We start from the raw sequence: 16,581 nt of genomic DNA on the forward strand, positions 1-16,581 counted from the left end.
TTTCTGTTTGGTTATGTCAAGTAAATTTATACCATCATTACAAGCAGCTTTGAATGTCTGCTTGTATTATGTGTTAGACATTTGTTTGGACAGCGGTGTTTAATGGGTTGCCACAGCTTGCCCGGACAGTATTACTACCCAACTTCAATTTCTTCTCTTTTTCTTTCTCCTGTTAGCTTTTTTTTTGGTCGTATCAGATTTCAATCTTTTCGGAGGGAAAATGCTTTCACTGTAAACCTCACTAGTGTGGTTGTATGTTGTTTATTTACAGTCCCCCCCCTCCTCTCCCTACTTATTGTCTGACACATTTTCTGTTGCCTAGCTGGTGGTTTCTTTTCTCCTGTAATCAATCTCTTTTGTAGATCTCCCTCTGCTCGGCTTTTTTTTTTTTTCTTTCTCCTATATTCCTCCTACTCCCTGTGTGCCTACTTTTCCTCCAGCGTGCCACTGACATCACATGCACGGTAGTTTAACAACCCCCTCCCCTCATCACTAATCTCTCCCTTTTCGCCTACACTTTTCACCCACATGTTGTCCTCTCTAAAAAGATGAGAGGGGTGTATATTTGATGTGATTTATGTGTTATGTAAAGACACTTGCCAGAAGCAGGCTAGCAGTGTATTTTTCTGAGAACAGAATGAGTTTATATATGTTCAGTGGGTGTTGAGGGTACAAATATAAGTAAATACGCAGTTTATAACTTGAATACGTCCAGTGCAGACAGGAATTCAGCAGCTGGATAGGAGATGGGGAGTCGCACGCATACATGCCCGGTATTCAGCATTTCTAGTGGCATTAACTTGAAATAATCAAAGGCTGCTGAACTTTAAGGTCAGTGTTGGATCATGCAGCTCCTTCTACTGTTGTAATTTGGCGGCGGGGGGTATGGGGAGCAGATGGTACTGACAGACTGTAACTTACCCAGCAGAGAGGGGAGGTCAGAGCATACTGGGAAAGACTAGAGAGAGAGGGAGGCTGAAATGCTCCATGAGCATCCTTACCTCATGGGAAATGTATAATTCAGGTTAAGTCGTGACTGAATCACGTGACCTTCTCCAGCCAGTTACCTGATAAATTTCAGGTGGCTTTGACGAGGCGCTTGTTGGCCATTACCCTCTGACCTTGGCTTGTGCAGCGCTGTGGCTTCACTTCGGTTTACAGAGTGTTCCCTACACAAAGTCACCTTGGCAATGACACTCAGGCTTTCCAATGCCCTGACGTCACTCCAAAGAAAAGGAGATGAGGAGGAGGAAGATGATGTCGAAGGGGTAGGGGGGTGGCATGTCTGGCTCTACAAAACCTCTGCAGCATCCCAGTTGATGCCCCAGCGTTCAGCCTCCGCCAAGTGGACACACGCAAGAGGAGGAAAACCATCCTACCAATTCCATCACGGAGTGAAAGCGAGGAGGAGGAGGAGGAGCGAACCGAGTGAGAAACTGATGCTCCCAGCAGGTGCTAACAAGTGAGAGGAAGCTGAGAGACTGAAGGTACAGTAGGAGATGGAGAAGAGTCTGTGAGAGCAACAGACACACAGAACTTTACAAGAGAACTAACGGGTGAGCTGCCACTATAATTGTTTTAACTTCCTATTTTAAAATTGAGAGCCTTTTTTAATTAGACTTATTTGATTCATTCTGCTAAATTAATATTGGTTACAGCTGCACCTTATTAAATTTACCTGACACGGCTGGAGCAGGGAATTTTTATTTCATGAAGGATGGAAAGATTTTTGTTTTTTTCTCATTCATCATTCCAGTCATTAAAGTGATTAATATCCTATCAGTTTAAAAAAAAATAAAAATAAAGGGGGAGGGGTGATAAGGCAAGTGAAAGTGGTACTTTTTTGAGACATTGCTGACCTTTTCATTGGGGTGTATTTAAAGGAACGCAGTTATCATTTTAAAATGATGAAATATCCTTAGATGCGCCATTGTGGCATAATTAGATTCAAACACAAATTAGGTTAAAAATTAGTTCTTGGCTGTGCAGAATAGCTGTTATTTTGTCTTTTTAAATGAATAACAAAAAAAAATGTTAGAACTTAAAATTCTTAAGTGTCTTAAGGGTAGTTTCATCAAACATTTTTTTTTTGTTCTGAATGGTTTCATTTATTAAAAAAAAAATAACTTCAGTGCATGAATTTATTTGTTTTGAATCTTTTCAGCCAGTGTCTTCCCAGATTTCCTGCTCGCGGTCCTCGTCTCCGCTGCCATGCTGTGTCCTGTGCTGCTTTGTGCCACTCTGCTCCTCCTGACTCCGTTTGAGATCACAGAGGCACGCGCTCTGCATCCTCCCGCCGATGCTGCGCAGGTACAGGGGGATGGGAGGGGACAGAAAGAAGTCGCTCACTTAGAATAAAGGGAGTGAATGGGGCAAAAAAATAGTCCAGGAAAGGAGACCTGAGCTGGAAAGAAGGAGAGGATAATGAAATGTATTATTGATTGAATTACTTTCCCTTGTACACACTCTGACTATTAAATCTTACATTCATCCCTCTGTCTAGTTTATGGAGCAGTTTCTGGAGCGCTATAATGACCTTCTGACCCTGGACGATCTGGAGAACCTGCTAAACAGCCAGCCGGAGGAGCAGTCCACAGTCCCCTCTGGGGTCAAAGCAGCCGAATTCCCGAAATGGGCTGATGCTCAGGTGCAGTCGGAGACCCCCTGGCTCCGGCTGCTGAAGGGGGCCCTGGCCAACCAGAAACGAGCAGAGCCAGATCGCTCACGGAGGGGATGGAACCGGGGATGCTTCGGCCTGAAGCTTGATCGGATCGGGTCCATGAGTGGACTGGGCTGTTAGAGGAGGCAAATACAGACTGGAGACGTCCTTCTTAGAATATTAGGGAAAAATGGGCAGAATCGTTCACCTGCAGAGAGAGATATGAACGTGTAGACTATGTGTAATATGGTGTAAACCTGCAGTAACTTTGTTTCAGCCAGCATAGATCAGATGCTTCATTCTCCATGTGTTAAACTGAACATTAGAACGTGAGATTTATTTCTATCAAATCATCTTAAATTGTTGAGCATGTTTCAAGTAAATTTGAGTGCGTGTGTTTTTTTGTTTTTATTTTTATGCCTTTGTCTATGTGCGGTAAATGTAGAGATGCTTTGACATTTTGTCGTCACGGGGGCTTGTCTAAAAGCATTTGTAACAGAGGTGGATATCCAAAGATGACAGCACCTGTAATCCCTGCAGTTTATTTTTATGGTCACTTATGATTTGCATGAATAAATGGATTTGACATTTGTGGTTTGCTGGTTCTTGCTCAGAAAGCCGAGTCGTGACAACTCATAAATCCCACGTGGTTCACTCCTTATTGACACCTGTCACCTCAATTTCTGCTTCTCAATGGAGAGTTGCACCGTGGTGACAGATTTCTCAGTCACTTTTTTGTCTTTTTTCTTTTTTTTTTTACTTGATGACATATTGCACATGCTTCTGGCTGCTGAAGGAAGTTAACCCCCCCCTCATCGTTCTGGAGCACGGACCTGCTGCTACGTCAAAGACATTTCCTCTGGCGTCATAGCAGTGATGTGCTGAAATTAACAGAATTTTGTAAGATGCACTTATCTAGCGCTCCACTCACGATTCAAAGAACATGATTACGTACATCCTGTCAGAGCAGATTTCTCTTTCTGGGTCTGGAATGTCGTGCAAAAGTGTGAGAAACCTGAGGCATCAGCTTTTATATGGCTTCACCAAGTCTTAACCCTAATTTGGGTATTTTATATACCTTGTCTCAGCTGCTAACATTGAAATTTAAAATGTGATAAAGGTTCCTACAAAACAGGAAAGGCCCATAAGCAAAATCTTACCATTTAATGCATCTAACCAACATTTAGAAGATGAATACTGAGAGACTTTGCTGCAGGGCATTTGAGATGTAAATGGACATCTTAATAAAACTCATGCCTGCTGGAAATAAGTGTTGTGACTGATGATAGAAATACATGTTAATGTTACCCTCGTGAAGTACTTACCTTAAGCACAATTGTGCTTTTAGCTTGTCAGCGGCGCAGGGAGCTTTTCACCTACAGAGGTGAAGATATTCCATTAAAGCTTCAAATAGAAGGATAATTGCCTCTGCTACTGAAGTATTATGGTTTGCCTCAACCGATGCAAGTTTAGGTTTTTTCATCGTCCTCACACCAGCTTTGTGTTAAATACCTTTGGAACAATAGGATAAAATAACGCAGTTATTACAACCAAATAAGCTTGCAGCAATCAAGGCTTTTCATCCAGAACAAGGGCTGTCACACTGCCTTTAAATGTCACGGAAAGTTCCTTAAATATAGTCCACTTCATCTGTGTTATGCACCCCATATTTTGTCTTCAAGTAGAAATGGGTCTGGGTTCTTACAGGTTAAAACAAAATCTGTTTAAATGTTTGTCCTGTAGAAATCAAGTCAACTTTTATTTAATGTGATCAGGGGTAACCAAAGCTTTGCATGCTCCTGTAGCGAAGCAGCCGTCCCCTCTAACTGGTTGTCAGTGGTGCCCTTATGTTCATTTAGGTCACGCTTGGATTACATCACATCACATTTATGATTCACAGGTCCCAAATGTCACTTCCCCGTCATCACTCAATAGAACAGATTTGCAGAATTGTAACAGCCTGCCCACATTTCACTGCATTTTAAAAATTCTTGCAGGATTTATTTTATTGTAAATAGGCTGCATTAAGTACCATTGCCCAGAGGTTTTTTTTTTTTTTTTTTTAATTGATTATGAATCTTTATTTCGGCTTGTACAGAACAAGATGAAAAGGAAGAAAAAAAAAACATTTATTTTGCCGAAAAGGTGTAGGCTGAAGCCGTAGCTTATAGTGCCTACCCTTTTTTCTTATGATCAGCAAAAATATGAGACATTAGCTTTTACTCAGTGAAAACAAACAATACATAAAGAAGAAAAAAATAAGTAAGACAAAATATATAATTGACATTTCACATCCTAGAATGTTTTTGATAGTATACTTTATAATTATAGTGTTTTATATTTATTTACAATATTTTCTTTAAACAATTTCTTAAACTTGACGATAGAGCGACACATTTTTAGGTTGTTATTACAACTATTCCAAATGTCTCTAGCCTTAACTGATGTACATCTCTTTTTAATATTAGTTCTTGCTGTCGTCATCTCAAACATGAGTTTCCCCCTCAGGTCATAGCGGGTTTCTTTTATCTGGAACAGGTCCTGAATGCAGTTTGGAAGCAGTTTCTGCTGGGCTTTAAAGGCAAATAAAACAGTTTTCTGCTCTACTATATCATGGAATTTTAAGATATTATATTTAATAAAAAGATTATTTGTTGGTTCATAATAGTCGGTTTTATTAATTATCCTTAAAGCTCTTTTCTGTAATAGAAAAATAGGGTTTGTATTTGTTTTATAGGTATTACCCCATATCTCCACACAATAAGTCATGTATGGAACTATGAGTGAGTTATACATTAAAAACTGTGCTCTTTGACAGAAAAAATTATTTGTTTTATTTAATATTGCTAGGGTTTTAGAGATTCTTGATTTTACACTATTTATGTGTGATTTCCAGCTAAGTTTATCATCAATTATTACCCCCAGGAAGGTGGTCTGGACATTCTCCACATTATCATAACCTATCCTGATCATTTTGCCCCAGAACTCTTGATCTGCAAGTCATTGACAATAATAACGGGAGCTTTCATAGCTGTTTCCAAATGTCTGAGTTTGAATATGATTCTGTCCACTGACAACATTTATCTCTAATATTGATGCTTTTTTTCCAATACGTCTTTGAGGCATCTTCTCCATCTTTATATTGTTGTTTGTGAAACAGTTTTCTCACCTGCATTGTCAGGATCTATGTCTGCACAGAGCTCAGGTAAATTTCATAGATGGCTTCAACCAATGTGTTGTTTTGATGCTTGGATCGATTTTTTAATTTAAAAATTTGATAAAATAGACGAACACAAGATGGCAGTATAAGACAACGTGCGCACAACCGCTCCTCTTCATACCCGTTTGCTCTTTGGACTTCACACTCTGATTCAAATACAATATAGGCTATAAGTTGTAAAAATTCAGCTGAAAGCCCCTTTTAGAAAACTATATTGCTGCTTGCAGATCACCATAGTCCACCTTCTACAGCTCTGTATGTTACGACTGGATTATTAAGAAACTTAAAATGTTTACATCTGACACATTCATTCCCCTTTTCACAGATGCTGCTGAATCAAACACATTTTTCTTCTTGGTATTTTGCAGCGACCCTTCAAAGAAGCAAAATCCACATTTTCCCTCGTGTTTCATTCTGCGAAGGATCGCTCGGCGCTCTGTGGCGGCTAGTGTTGCTGTTGTAAAATAGAACAAAACATGTGATCTGTACGAGGCACCACTTACAGTACTGAGAGAGTGGAGCACGGCCCAGGAGTCTAATCTTAGCCTGACCTTTACTTCCCCTCTTTGACCTTAAGCTGCAAAGCAACGACCAAGTGTGGCATGTGCATTTGGGGTTGTGGTAGTTCAACTATGCCTGAACTATTGGACCTGTGCCATCAAAAACCGTTGCTGTCTGGTTTTAGAGTAGAGCACGTCTGCAACCTCATGCAAAATGTGGTGCAAACAATATGATACAAGTTATCATTCATTCAGTTACACCTATAAGCACTCATAAGATATGCCATGCAGAGGCCTTTCCTTTTCCTTTTTAACAAAACTGCATCAAATATCCTTGCGTGCTGGTTTAAACTGACAAACGTATTATTTGTGTTTAATAATCTAATATTTCCTTGGGAGTGTTTCTTTTCTGATGTCAAAAACATTGCCAGAAAAAATAGTCAAAAATAGACTTGGAAAAAGCAGCTGACAAGGCTTAGCCTTGGTATTTTTTGTGTGCAGGGAAGAAAAAGTGAAGACAATTGAGCACCCTGCAGACATCTCTGTCATTTTTGACAAAATTGCCTGTTTTTAAATCAACCTTTCTATTTATTTCCAATTCAGCTGACTAAATGGACTCAAACAATCTTCTCTGCACATGTTCGATTCATGCTGAGCAACTCAGTCTCAACTTTGAACTATCACTGAGGGGTACCAGCAGCAGAAAAAGAGTAACAGCAAGAGAGGCAGTCATATAAAGGGTCATGGTCTTTGCAAATGAAATGTCAGAGCCAGTAAGACAGAGATTTGATCCCCCTTTTGCTCCCTACATGTGTCTGCACTCACTGAGAAGGTCAGCTGGGAACCCCTCTCTTTTTTCAGTCTACTATCCCAGGCCTGAGTTTCTAAATCGGGGACTCTTACAGTTGGAAACAAGATTGACACGTAACACAAATTAAATAAAATAAAATATTTTCAAGCTTGGATTTAAAATGACCAATGCACAATAATAAGAGAAGATAGAAGGTAGATGCAAAGTGCGGCTTCTGCAGCGAGTGTGTGCAGCTGATGACCTTGACATTCATGGTGGGCGGGGCGAGGATCGGTGACCACCGGGGGCGTGGCTTTGGTCAATCATAAAAGCACAGGGCTAAACTCTGCTCGTCCCCACTCACACCCGGAGTCGCAAGACAGACTGAGACATCTCACAAACGGTAAATACTCTCAAACATTCAATTGGGCCCCTGCTGAGGGCTTCAGTGACTTCAGACAGCATGAGTAAACTGATTTAAATGTACCTGGGACAAAGTACATGCACTGCATTGATCAGAACAAATCTGCTTTGCTTCTTTAAACCACAGTAGCAGCTTTTGAAGATATAAGAAATATTGTTCTGCTGGTCTTCTTTGCTTTTGCATAGATAGTTGTGGCCTGGTAACTCTGAAGGGGAAACTGCAGCTTTGTATTTGTATTTTCTTGTGATCATATATCAGCAAAACACTCTTTCATGATTTGTTAAGTCCTTTTGCTTCTTTGCATCATGAAATTGTCTTACATCAAGTGAATAATATATGGCTTCATAAATATTGACCAATTTCCCCGTCTTATTTCATCTTCCAGAGGACTAGACCAACCCAGGCAAAATGAAAGTCGGTATCAATGGGTAAGAACCTTTTTCAATATTCTGATTTTAAGAAATTGAACCAAACAAGTGGCAGACTGGGCTAACCCACCTGCTGGGGCCGGTCTCTGCTCCCCTCAACTTAACATGCCACACCCTCATCTCTAAGCACCCACTGGGAACTTTAAAATAGTTTAGTTTTTCAGATGCACTTTCAGTGCTCCCTTTCTTTTTTCTTGTTTAAGCAAATAACACTGTATCATCTCAAGCATACAGCTATGCATAACATTTACACAGAGAGATACTCTATATATATTATCAGAAACGTTAACAAAGGATTGTGCAAGTTAAGCAGCTGGAAGATAACTGTGTGTACACAAAGTGGGTAATCATTTTTGGAGATTAAGATTTTAAGGTTCATGATTCCAGTCTTTGTATCCCTCCGTGTTCAGGAACAGCCTTGCATAAGAGCCCGGGCCGGTCTCAACTGGCTTCATTTAGCCTGAAAAGACCATGATTTTGACTTGCATCAATCTTCAGTGTTGATTGTTTCAACTTTGAGAACTGATGATCAAAACCGGAAACACTACACAGTTATTTCGAGTGAAATAACAGTTGGAGCCTTCACCGGCACAAGAAACAAATGTTTTGTAAAGCACATACGCAACATTCGTGGACTGCTATCCAGTTGTCTCGTGCTTTTTCTTTGATCTTTGAACTTTGGTCTTCACTAGATAACATTGTGGGTGATAACTTCAACATGGGAATTGTTCATTGGGAGATTATTGGAAATGTTTGCTGCTTAATCCAGACTTAAATGTTTAATAACACACGGTCTGATGTTAAAATCGATGTTTTGATGTCATGAAGCTTTTTATTTTCTACTTTTCTCGCTACCTGCTACCTTCGGTGTTTGGAGACGGCTGTTTTGACCTGCGGTTAAAAAGTAACCTGGCCACTAATCAAATAGTGTGCTGGCGTCATCAGGATTACCACATTAGAGGCTCGTTTTGACTTTTGCCCCCAGAGAGGAGAGCCTGAAAGCCCTGGAGCACACAGCCCCTCCTCCTGAACTCTGCCCTTTCACCCACCTCAGTATTCATGTCTCCTGTTTGACTTATGAATAGTCCCACATGGCTACACTGGACCCTTCTGAGCTTCAGCTGAATATCAAATCAAATGTAATATTCTGCTTCTACACCTGTCAATGAGTATTTGACTTTCAGTGAAGCTCTGAGATGTTGCTGTGTGGATTTATTTGGTATCAGGTTGCCATCTAGAGGCCAGACACAGAAACAATGTTTTTGTTAATCTTCCAGATTCGGGCGCATCGGTCGTCTGGTGACCCGTGCTGCCTTCCACTCCAAGAAGGTGGAAATTGTGGCCATCAATGACCCATTCATTGACCTGGAATACATGGTAAATTAAGTGAACTAAAGTTAAGGCTTTTGAAGTGTGCAATATTTGGTGCCGCTGCACACTAAAAAAGTTCCTTTGGTCTCTCTAGGCTTACATGTTCAAGTATGACTCCACCCACGGACGTTTCCACGGTGAGGTCCATATTGAGGGAGACAAGCTTGTCATTGATGGACACAAGGTCACCATCTTCCATGAGTGAGTCAACCTTCTTCTTAACTTTCCAGGATTGTAATAAAAAAAAACACTAAAATTGGTTTTACAACACTCAGCCCCTCTTGCTTTCGTCTTCTTTTACAGGAGGGACCCCACCCACATCAAATGGGGTGATGCTGGTGCCCAGTACGTTGTGGAGTCCACTGGTGTGTTCACCACCATTGAGAAGGCCTCTGTACGTACTCATCCTGTCCCAGACTTTTTTCAGATGGGTTTAAAAAAAAAAAAGCTTTTTGATATGCAAAAAAAAAAAAAGACATGGATTTGTTTTTAAATCAGACTTTTAACACAATATTGCAGGCTCACTTGAAGGGTGGTGCCAAGAGAGTCATCATCTCTGCACCCAGTGCCGATGCTCCTATGTTCGTCATGGGTGTCAACCACGAGAAGTACGACAAATCCCTCACAGTTGTCAGGTAAGCTTCGTTAGATTTTTTTGTATCTTTGGAAGTTTACAGTTAAACTTGACTGTTTCATCACCAATTTTTGATAATCTGAAGGTTGTGATTATCCTGATGCTATTGTTTCTGCTGCCCTCCACAGCAATGCCTCCTGCACAACCAACTGTCTGGCTCCTTTGGCCAAGGTCATCAACGACAACTTCCACATCATTGAGGGTCTGATGGTAAGAATCACAACCCCACCTGAGAGAAACTTTGGCAGCGAGTTTTTTAAAGTACACTTAACCAACTATATTCTCTCAATCTCTCTCTTCCCTGGTTACCCACTAGAGCACAGTTCATGCCATCACTGCCACCCAGAAGACCGTGGACGGGCCCTCTGGTAAGCTGTGGAGGGATGGCCGTGGTGCCAGCCAGAACATCATCCCCGCCTCCACTGGCGCCGCCAAGGCTGTCGGCAAAGTTATCCCTGAGCTCAATGGGTCAGCGTCCAAAATAACATTATTTTATTGTAGTCGCTTTTTGGCAATAGTGGTGCTTACATTGCCTTAGTGCATCCTGTATAAAATATTATATTCATTTAAAAATTTTACAGCAAGCTGACTGGTATGGCTTTCCGTGTGCCCACCCCCAATGTGTCAGTGGTTGATCTGACCGTCCGTCTGGAGAAGCCAGTGAGTCCCCTCAAACATGCAGTCACAATCTTTTCCCCCACATTAAAATAATGCTTTCTAAACTTGCATTTTGATTGTTACTTTAAAAAAAAAATCTTTTCTTTAAAGGCTAAATATGATGACATCAAGAAGGTTCTGAAGGCTGCAGCTGAGGGACCCATGAAGGGCATTCTGGGATACACAGAGCACCAGGTACGTGCTCAGATGTCTCCTACAGTGTTTTTTACGCATCATGTGGCTATGTCTTCTTGTTTTCATGGTGCTGTCTTTGCTGTCCTGCAGGTCGTCTCCACAGACTTCAACGGTGATACCCACTCCTCTATCTTTGATGCCGGCGCTGGCATCGCTCTTAACGATCACTTTGTCAAGCTGGTCTCATGGTGCGTCTTCAGCATGCATTGCTTTTTGATCCTTTCTGTTCCCATTTGATGCCTACTGACATTTTCTTTCTTCTGTATCAGGTACGACAATGAGTTCGGCTACAGCAACCGCGTCTGCGACCTCATGGCCCACATGGCAACCAAGGAATAAAGCAACCAGCTGATGGAGCATCTCTGCGTTAGCCACATTCTCCTTAATCCAGAGTTATAAATGTAGAAAACTGCATATGATCTCTGACTGCCTAGTTCCATCAGATAGTCGATCATCATTCTACGCCTGAGGAAATGTCCCACAGAACAAATGATTTAGTTTCCTGACCAACCAACCTTTTCTTTTTTTTTTCATTTCTCAAATTCTCTTTTCTGGTCTTGTCTTGAATGGGGTAAAGGTGTGAAAGTCATTTCCTGTCTGTGGTGCTGAAGTGCTACAGTCAGTGGTGGAATAAAGTCCATTGTTTGTGAGATCCAAGCCTCCCTCTTTCTCTTTTGTCAATCAGCAGAGCGATTTCTGTAGTGGTTCCAGCAGGATTAATGCTGGAATTTATCAATGGACTCTTCAGTTGAGTGCACACTGAATGTTTCTATCAAAGTAATTTATTTTATTTATTTATTTAATTATTTTATTTTTTTTTTTTATTTATTTGCACAGTGATAACACAATAATTTTCATAATTTATTTTTATCATACAAGGACAAATAATTTGTGCAGGAGAGGAAAAGAAGCCCGAAGGGCTTATAAAAAATCCTCCCCTCAATACAAAATCACCAAAACAAATCAGTCAATAGCAAAAAAAAATTGATCCAGTCTTCCTTGTGGAAAAAATGCCCAACCTTGTTTGGAGACATGCAGGCCTCTTTGCGACATCTCTTTTCTTGTTCATGCCGCTTGATGAGGTGGAAATATAAATGAGGGATGATTTAAAACAAAAGTTATCATATGAAGTCTGAAGAATTTTTGACTCTTAAACGTAATCATGACATTTAGAATATCCTCAGAAATTGATTTAAATAAGACGAATTTGAGTTATCAGAATATTTATAGGCATTTCCGAACAACAAATCATTTGTAGTGTCAGTTGCTTGTGTCAGCATTCAGATAGTTTGTACTAACCACTAACGGATGATTCATAAGGGTTGATAGTTTTTGGATTCATTTGGATGGAAACATAAGAGCTGACTGAGAGCACCAGACATGATTTTATCAACAACAAGTTGAGTATTAGACAAGTAAAAAGTCCTTGTTTCAATGTTATCAGTTATTATCATAAAATTAAGAAGCTTCCTGAATGTGGTTCCAAGAAAAAATAAAAAAAATCTTAAAAAAGGAAAGTCTGAATATGGGAAAACGACAAGAAAAGACCCCCAAAGCGCTCCAGACTACCCTGCAACCACGTAAATGTCTTCACGCCAGATTTAGGTCTACAAATAGATAAAACTGATCTCTGCAAAACCTTTTTGTGTTTTATGAGGCAAAGTGGAAAAGATTGACTGGAGGGAAATGTTGGTGGCGGGCGGGGTTGGGGGGTGGGTGTGTGTGTAGGGGGGCTTGATAATGCTGTGCAGCTCCTTTGCTGCCTCTGGAACTGGATACACTGGATAGGTCAAACCAAGAATTAAATTAAATCAAGAAATTTTAATGTGTTGGAAACTGTTACTCATTGTTGGTACAAGACGCTCCTTGGGAGGAAGTGTTCAGAAGTTGTCAATTTCACTTTCTACGGAAAATTATAATCATAAACGGTGCCAACAAGTGTCCAGGGTGCATTTTCTTTTTCTATATCTATTATTACTTCACAAAGCTTATATCTGTTTTTTCATGATTAATAACGTTTGTCATTTTACCAAAATATTCTGATTTTACGTCATTGATTTTACTTTTTAGACTAATGTATGTACATTTACAGGATGGCTGTAAGTCTGACTATTAAAATATCTATGACTATGATAGCCATGTAATTTCACAGGTGTAATAAATCAGTGGATAAACAGACAGTCATTGTCTCTGTCTCTCTCTGGATCACTTCCTCGGAGAGCTTTTTAGAAGCATTGAAGTCTCTTAATCAAAACGATGCTAGTAAATGTTTCTTTTAGCTCTATGGGAAAAACTTACAGAGGAGAGTTCAGATGAATATAAGACAACATAAGAGCAGGTCTTCACTATAAAGAAGGGCTGAGAAATGAGCAGCAGGGAGTTTCAAAAGAAGTTCAGAGCTCCAATTTGAGAGCAGAATCACTTCCTCTTTGCTCATACAAGATGACAAGAAAATATTCTGTGGAAAAGAACCCTAGAAACTGTGATGATCTCTGTGGTTATTATTGTATTGGCCTGTGTGTGTCAGAGATCTGGGTGACTTGAGGCTAATATCTAAATCCTTCTATTTATTTCCTTTATCTATTATTATTATTATTATTATTATTATTATTATTATTATTATTATTATTATTATTATTATTATTATTATTATTATTATTATTATTATTATTATTATTATTATTATTATTATTATTATTATAAATCACAATGGAAGTGTGATTCAATCTGAAAGGACTCCTGTTTCACAATAAAATATTTTCCTCAATCCTGGAACTTCCTTTTACACAGAATCAGTGACACTTTGAATAGCAAGTTTTATAAAAAACTATGAAACACAAAAATGTTTTTGAACTGACTAGAGGGGAAAGTCTGCACCGTCTTATCAGAGGACAAAAATCTGAATGAAATACATATTTCCACAGAAAAAAAAGTAAATTTATAACTTTACGTGATAGTCAATAAAGGGATTTGAATACTTGTTATTAAAAATTGGACTTCATCTTCCTACTTATTATGATGACCAGTTATTAACATTAACTACCAGGATCAAATAGGGAATTCAGGACAAAAACTGACCTAAAAAACAACGGAGAGGAAATGTATTGTCCTTTCTATGAGTGAACATGCATAGTGAGCAATGATCATAAATAAAATGTGAAAATCTGTGAATCCTTAAAAAGCACCGTCCCCCATTTGCTCCTGTTTTCCATAAACTTCTTTTTCTTTTAATTTGTTTTAAGATGTTTTAAAGAAACTTCAGCATCACTCTCACCTTCTTGAGCACATTGACAGCAGGACACAGATTTGTGCAAACACACAATCAATTATATTCATGACCCGGCCATACTTGAAATATGATTTACTGAATTATCAAAATGAAAGAAATTGAAGGAATCTTTTTGATAAGTACAAGTAGGCAGAAATATGCACAGGCCAGTGCAATTGAGGATGACAGTGAAATAAAAGAGTCCATCGTGATGGTATCTCTTTAAAATATATCTTTGCATAATACATTTCTTTTTGTGGTGTGAAAACATTAAAAACCAAACCTTCATAAACCTGTACAGACTGCTTGTTTCCTCAGGGTTGATCCCTGTGGAGCCGTATTAGTTTTCACCTAGTGGGAACATTAAGCTAACTGTTGTTGTCCTTTCATTTCTTCTTCCAAAGTGCTACGTTGGTGTTTGGGGATGAAACAGTGATTTTAGTTTACTTCAGAAAAAGAGGAGATGTTTGGCATCAATCATTGCAAGTTTAGTTTCAGCCTCTAGGAGGCGCCATTTGTGATTATTTACAGGCAAAGGGTGTTCTTTCTAAACTAGGAAGGAGCCTGGCATGACCTCCGGCTGATGCTATTTTGTATAAATTGTATACATCTGATAGAAATCACATGATGACACGGACACAACGTGAAGATGGAGCTGTGACTGAAAAGGTAAAGAAGGAAGATGTCACACCTGGGTTTTTAGGGGGCTTCAGGTAAGGCATCTAGTAATTTGTGATCGACACTGCCTCTCTGTTTCATCACTTACCTCATCTTCCTTGGCTGTTATAGGAGGATATTTATAGTTCGCTCAGTGTTCAAATATATTTGGAAACAGGGTTCCAATCATATGCTCCACTGCCCTTCCCACCCACTCTACCCCCGTCCTCCTGCAGCTGCTGAACCACACATGCAGCTGTGCAGTGAGAGTCTCTATTGTTCACTGGTAGACGTTTGTCAGCAGGTTTTCCTGCAGAAATAAGGTCTCAGTTGGGTCCTCCCCACGTTGTGAGAGGCGCGTGTATGTGGACCAGGTGAGGTCAGCTGAAATGTAAACGTTGAGTAACTTGAAGCTTTGTAAGATTTAGTATTCTGTCTTTACAGGAATAAAGTAGGTGGTGAATGAATTGTTGTGTTATTCCAAACCACAACAATCTCAAATGTTTCTGTTTGAAGGTTCTCAAGTAAAGGCTATTCAGCATCTGTACATCATCTCTTTTTGATAATTCCAACAAAGATCTTAAACCAGAGGTTAATTACATGCGTCACATCCAACAAGTAAAGAAAATGTTGTGTTTATTCTACTTGTGTGTCCGGTACTGTCCTGCAGGCCTGGGCAGCGTGTGCCACCATATCCCTGATCTATGTCTAAACCAGCAGATGTGATTTTCAGACTGTGGTGGAGGGTTCTGGTGCTTAGATGTGCTCTATTAGATTTAAAGATGCTGAACTGTGCCTTGGTACCAAACTGGAGAGGATGATGCACACATGAATCTTGACTTTAGTCCCAAAACCTTTCTCAGGTTTAGCACCCGTGGCGCCTCTAATCCCTATTTACCAGGAAACAAGCAGGGAATTCATGGTTGACATCCGTGGCAGTGCTTAGAAAAGACAGAGAGAGGGCGAAGGCAGAGAGGAGAGGTTACTGTAAACCTATAGAATAAGTGTATTGCTTTTAATTTAAGACTAATTTCTTGGGCCTTCTAATCTTTGTTTTACTTTAAGGGAACAAAAAAGGGAAAGTCAAGGATCAATCCTACATCCTTGTCTGTAGGAAGAAGAAACAGCAGACTGATGAAAGTGAAGAGGAGGGAGCAGTGGGGGAATAGCAGTCCTCTGGGATGGGAATACAGGATGTCACTGGGGCAAATAAATTGGGCTGCCACGGCAACACAGAGAGACATTGCAGGTTGGATAAGAAACAGTCAGGGAATGAAGAAGTTTAGTATAGACAGTAATGATATACAAATCTTTGAGTAGTTGTTTTCGTAGTGTTTTATTTAATACTTAAATATAAGAAGATGAAATGAATACACTATCCCTGTTGATATATAAAGAAAAAAAAACAAGATTTCATTTTTTGATCTTGGTGAAATTATTGACTCAGACCTGAACTTCAACAGCCATCTAAAGTTTATCACTAAATCTGCCTATTACCACCTGAAAATATTCCTAGAATTAGGGGTTTTTGTCTAAACAAGACATGAAAAAACGTATTAATTCATTCATTTTCAGTAGCATCTTTACAGGCCTTAACAAGAAACAAATCAGGCAGCTGCAGCTGATCCAGAACGCTGCCGCCAGAGTCCTTACAAACACCAGGAAACTGGACCATATCACACCGGTCATGAAATCACTACACTGGCTTCCAGTGAGTCAAAGGATAGAGTTTAAAATCTTACTGCTGGTCTACAAAGCACTGAATGGTCTTGGACCAA

General features: G+C 39.8%; 2 protein-coding genes and 1 long non-coding RNA gene across 6 annotated transcripts; 2 read left to right on the forward strand and 1 right to left on the reverse strand.

The window, feature by feature from the left end:
* The first annotated feature begins 428 nt into the window (after window positions 1-428).
* nppcl (natriuretic peptide C-like) lies at window positions 429-3,250 on the forward strand. The gene is made up of 3 exons (XM_061717075.1): window positions 429-1,556; window positions 2,165-2,310; window positions 2,504-3,250. Exons 2-3 carry the CDS (start codon window positions 2,212-2,214, stop codon window positions 2,798-2,800), a joined length of 396 nt encoding a protein of 131 aa, XP_061573059.1. The 5' UTR covers window positions 429-1,556; window positions 2,165-2,211; the 3' UTR covers window positions 2,801-3,250.
* Window positions 1,796-4,469, reverse strand: LOC133434683 (uncharacterized). Of its 4 annotated transcripts, XR_009778692.1 has the most exons (4): window positions 4,172-4,469; window positions 3,985-4,035; window positions 2,486-2,867; window positions 1,796-2,404 (listed from the first exon to the last, which is right to left on the reverse strand). It is a non-coding gene; the product is annotated as an uncharacterized LOC133434683 (long non-coding RNA). The 4 variants fall into 4 exon arrangements; XR_009778694.1 differs by having other exon boundaries at window positions 1,796-2,399; window positions 2,537-2,867; window positions 3,985-4,469; XR_009778693.1 differs by having other exon boundaries at window positions 2,537-2,867; window positions 3,985-4,469.
* A 3,007-nt stretch (window positions 4,470-7,476) lies between these two features.
* Window positions 7,477-11,530, forward strand: gapdh (glyceraldehyde-3-phosphate dehydrogenase). Its single transcript, XM_061717076.1, has 12 exons — window positions 7,477-7,572; window positions 7,979-8,021; window positions 9,299-9,398; window positions 9,487-9,593; window positions 9,696-9,786; window positions 9,912-10,027; window positions 10,155-10,236; window positions 10,343-10,494; window positions 10,608-10,686; window positions 10,795-10,878; window positions 10,969-11,066; window positions 11,148-11,530. Exons 2-12 carry the CDS (start codon window positions 8,002-8,004, stop codon window positions 11,215-11,217), a joined length of 999 nt encoding a protein of 332 aa, XP_061573060.1. The 5' UTR covers window positions 7,477-7,572; window positions 7,979-8,001; the 3' UTR covers window positions 11,218-11,530.
* The last annotated feature ends 5,051 nt before the right edge of the window (window positions 11,531-16,581 follow it).

The sequence above is a fragment of the Cololabis saira genome, chromosome 3, assembly GCF_033807715.1.
Source record: "Cololabis saira isolate AMF1-May2022 chromosome 3, fColSai1.1, whole genome shotgun sequence".
Classification (NCBI taxonomy): Eukaryota; Metazoa; Chordata; class Actinopteri; order Beloniformes; family Belonidae; genus Cololabis; species Cololabis saira.

Bases quoted from the DNA above. Each gene is read 5' to 3' on its own strand.
- nppcl (XM_061717075.1), top strand. From the start codon at position 2,212: ATGCTGTGTCCTGTGCTGCTTTGTGCCACTCTGCTCCTCCTGACTCCG. The intron at 2,311-2,503 runs GTACAGGGGGAT...CCCTCTGTCTAG, and splicing joins CTCCCGCCGATGCTGCGCAG to TTTATGGAGCAGTTTCTGGA.
- gapdh (XM_061717076.1), top strand. From the start codon at position 8,002: ATGAAAGTCGGTATCAATGG. The intron at 10,028-10,154 runs GTAAGCTTCGTT...TGCCCTCCACAG, and splicing joins AAATCCCTCACAGTTGTCAG to CAATGCCTCCTGCACAACCA. The intron at 10,495-10,607 runs GTCAGCGTCCAA...AAAATTTTACAG, and splicing joins GTTATCCCTGAGCTCAATGG to CAAGCTGACTGGTATGGCTT.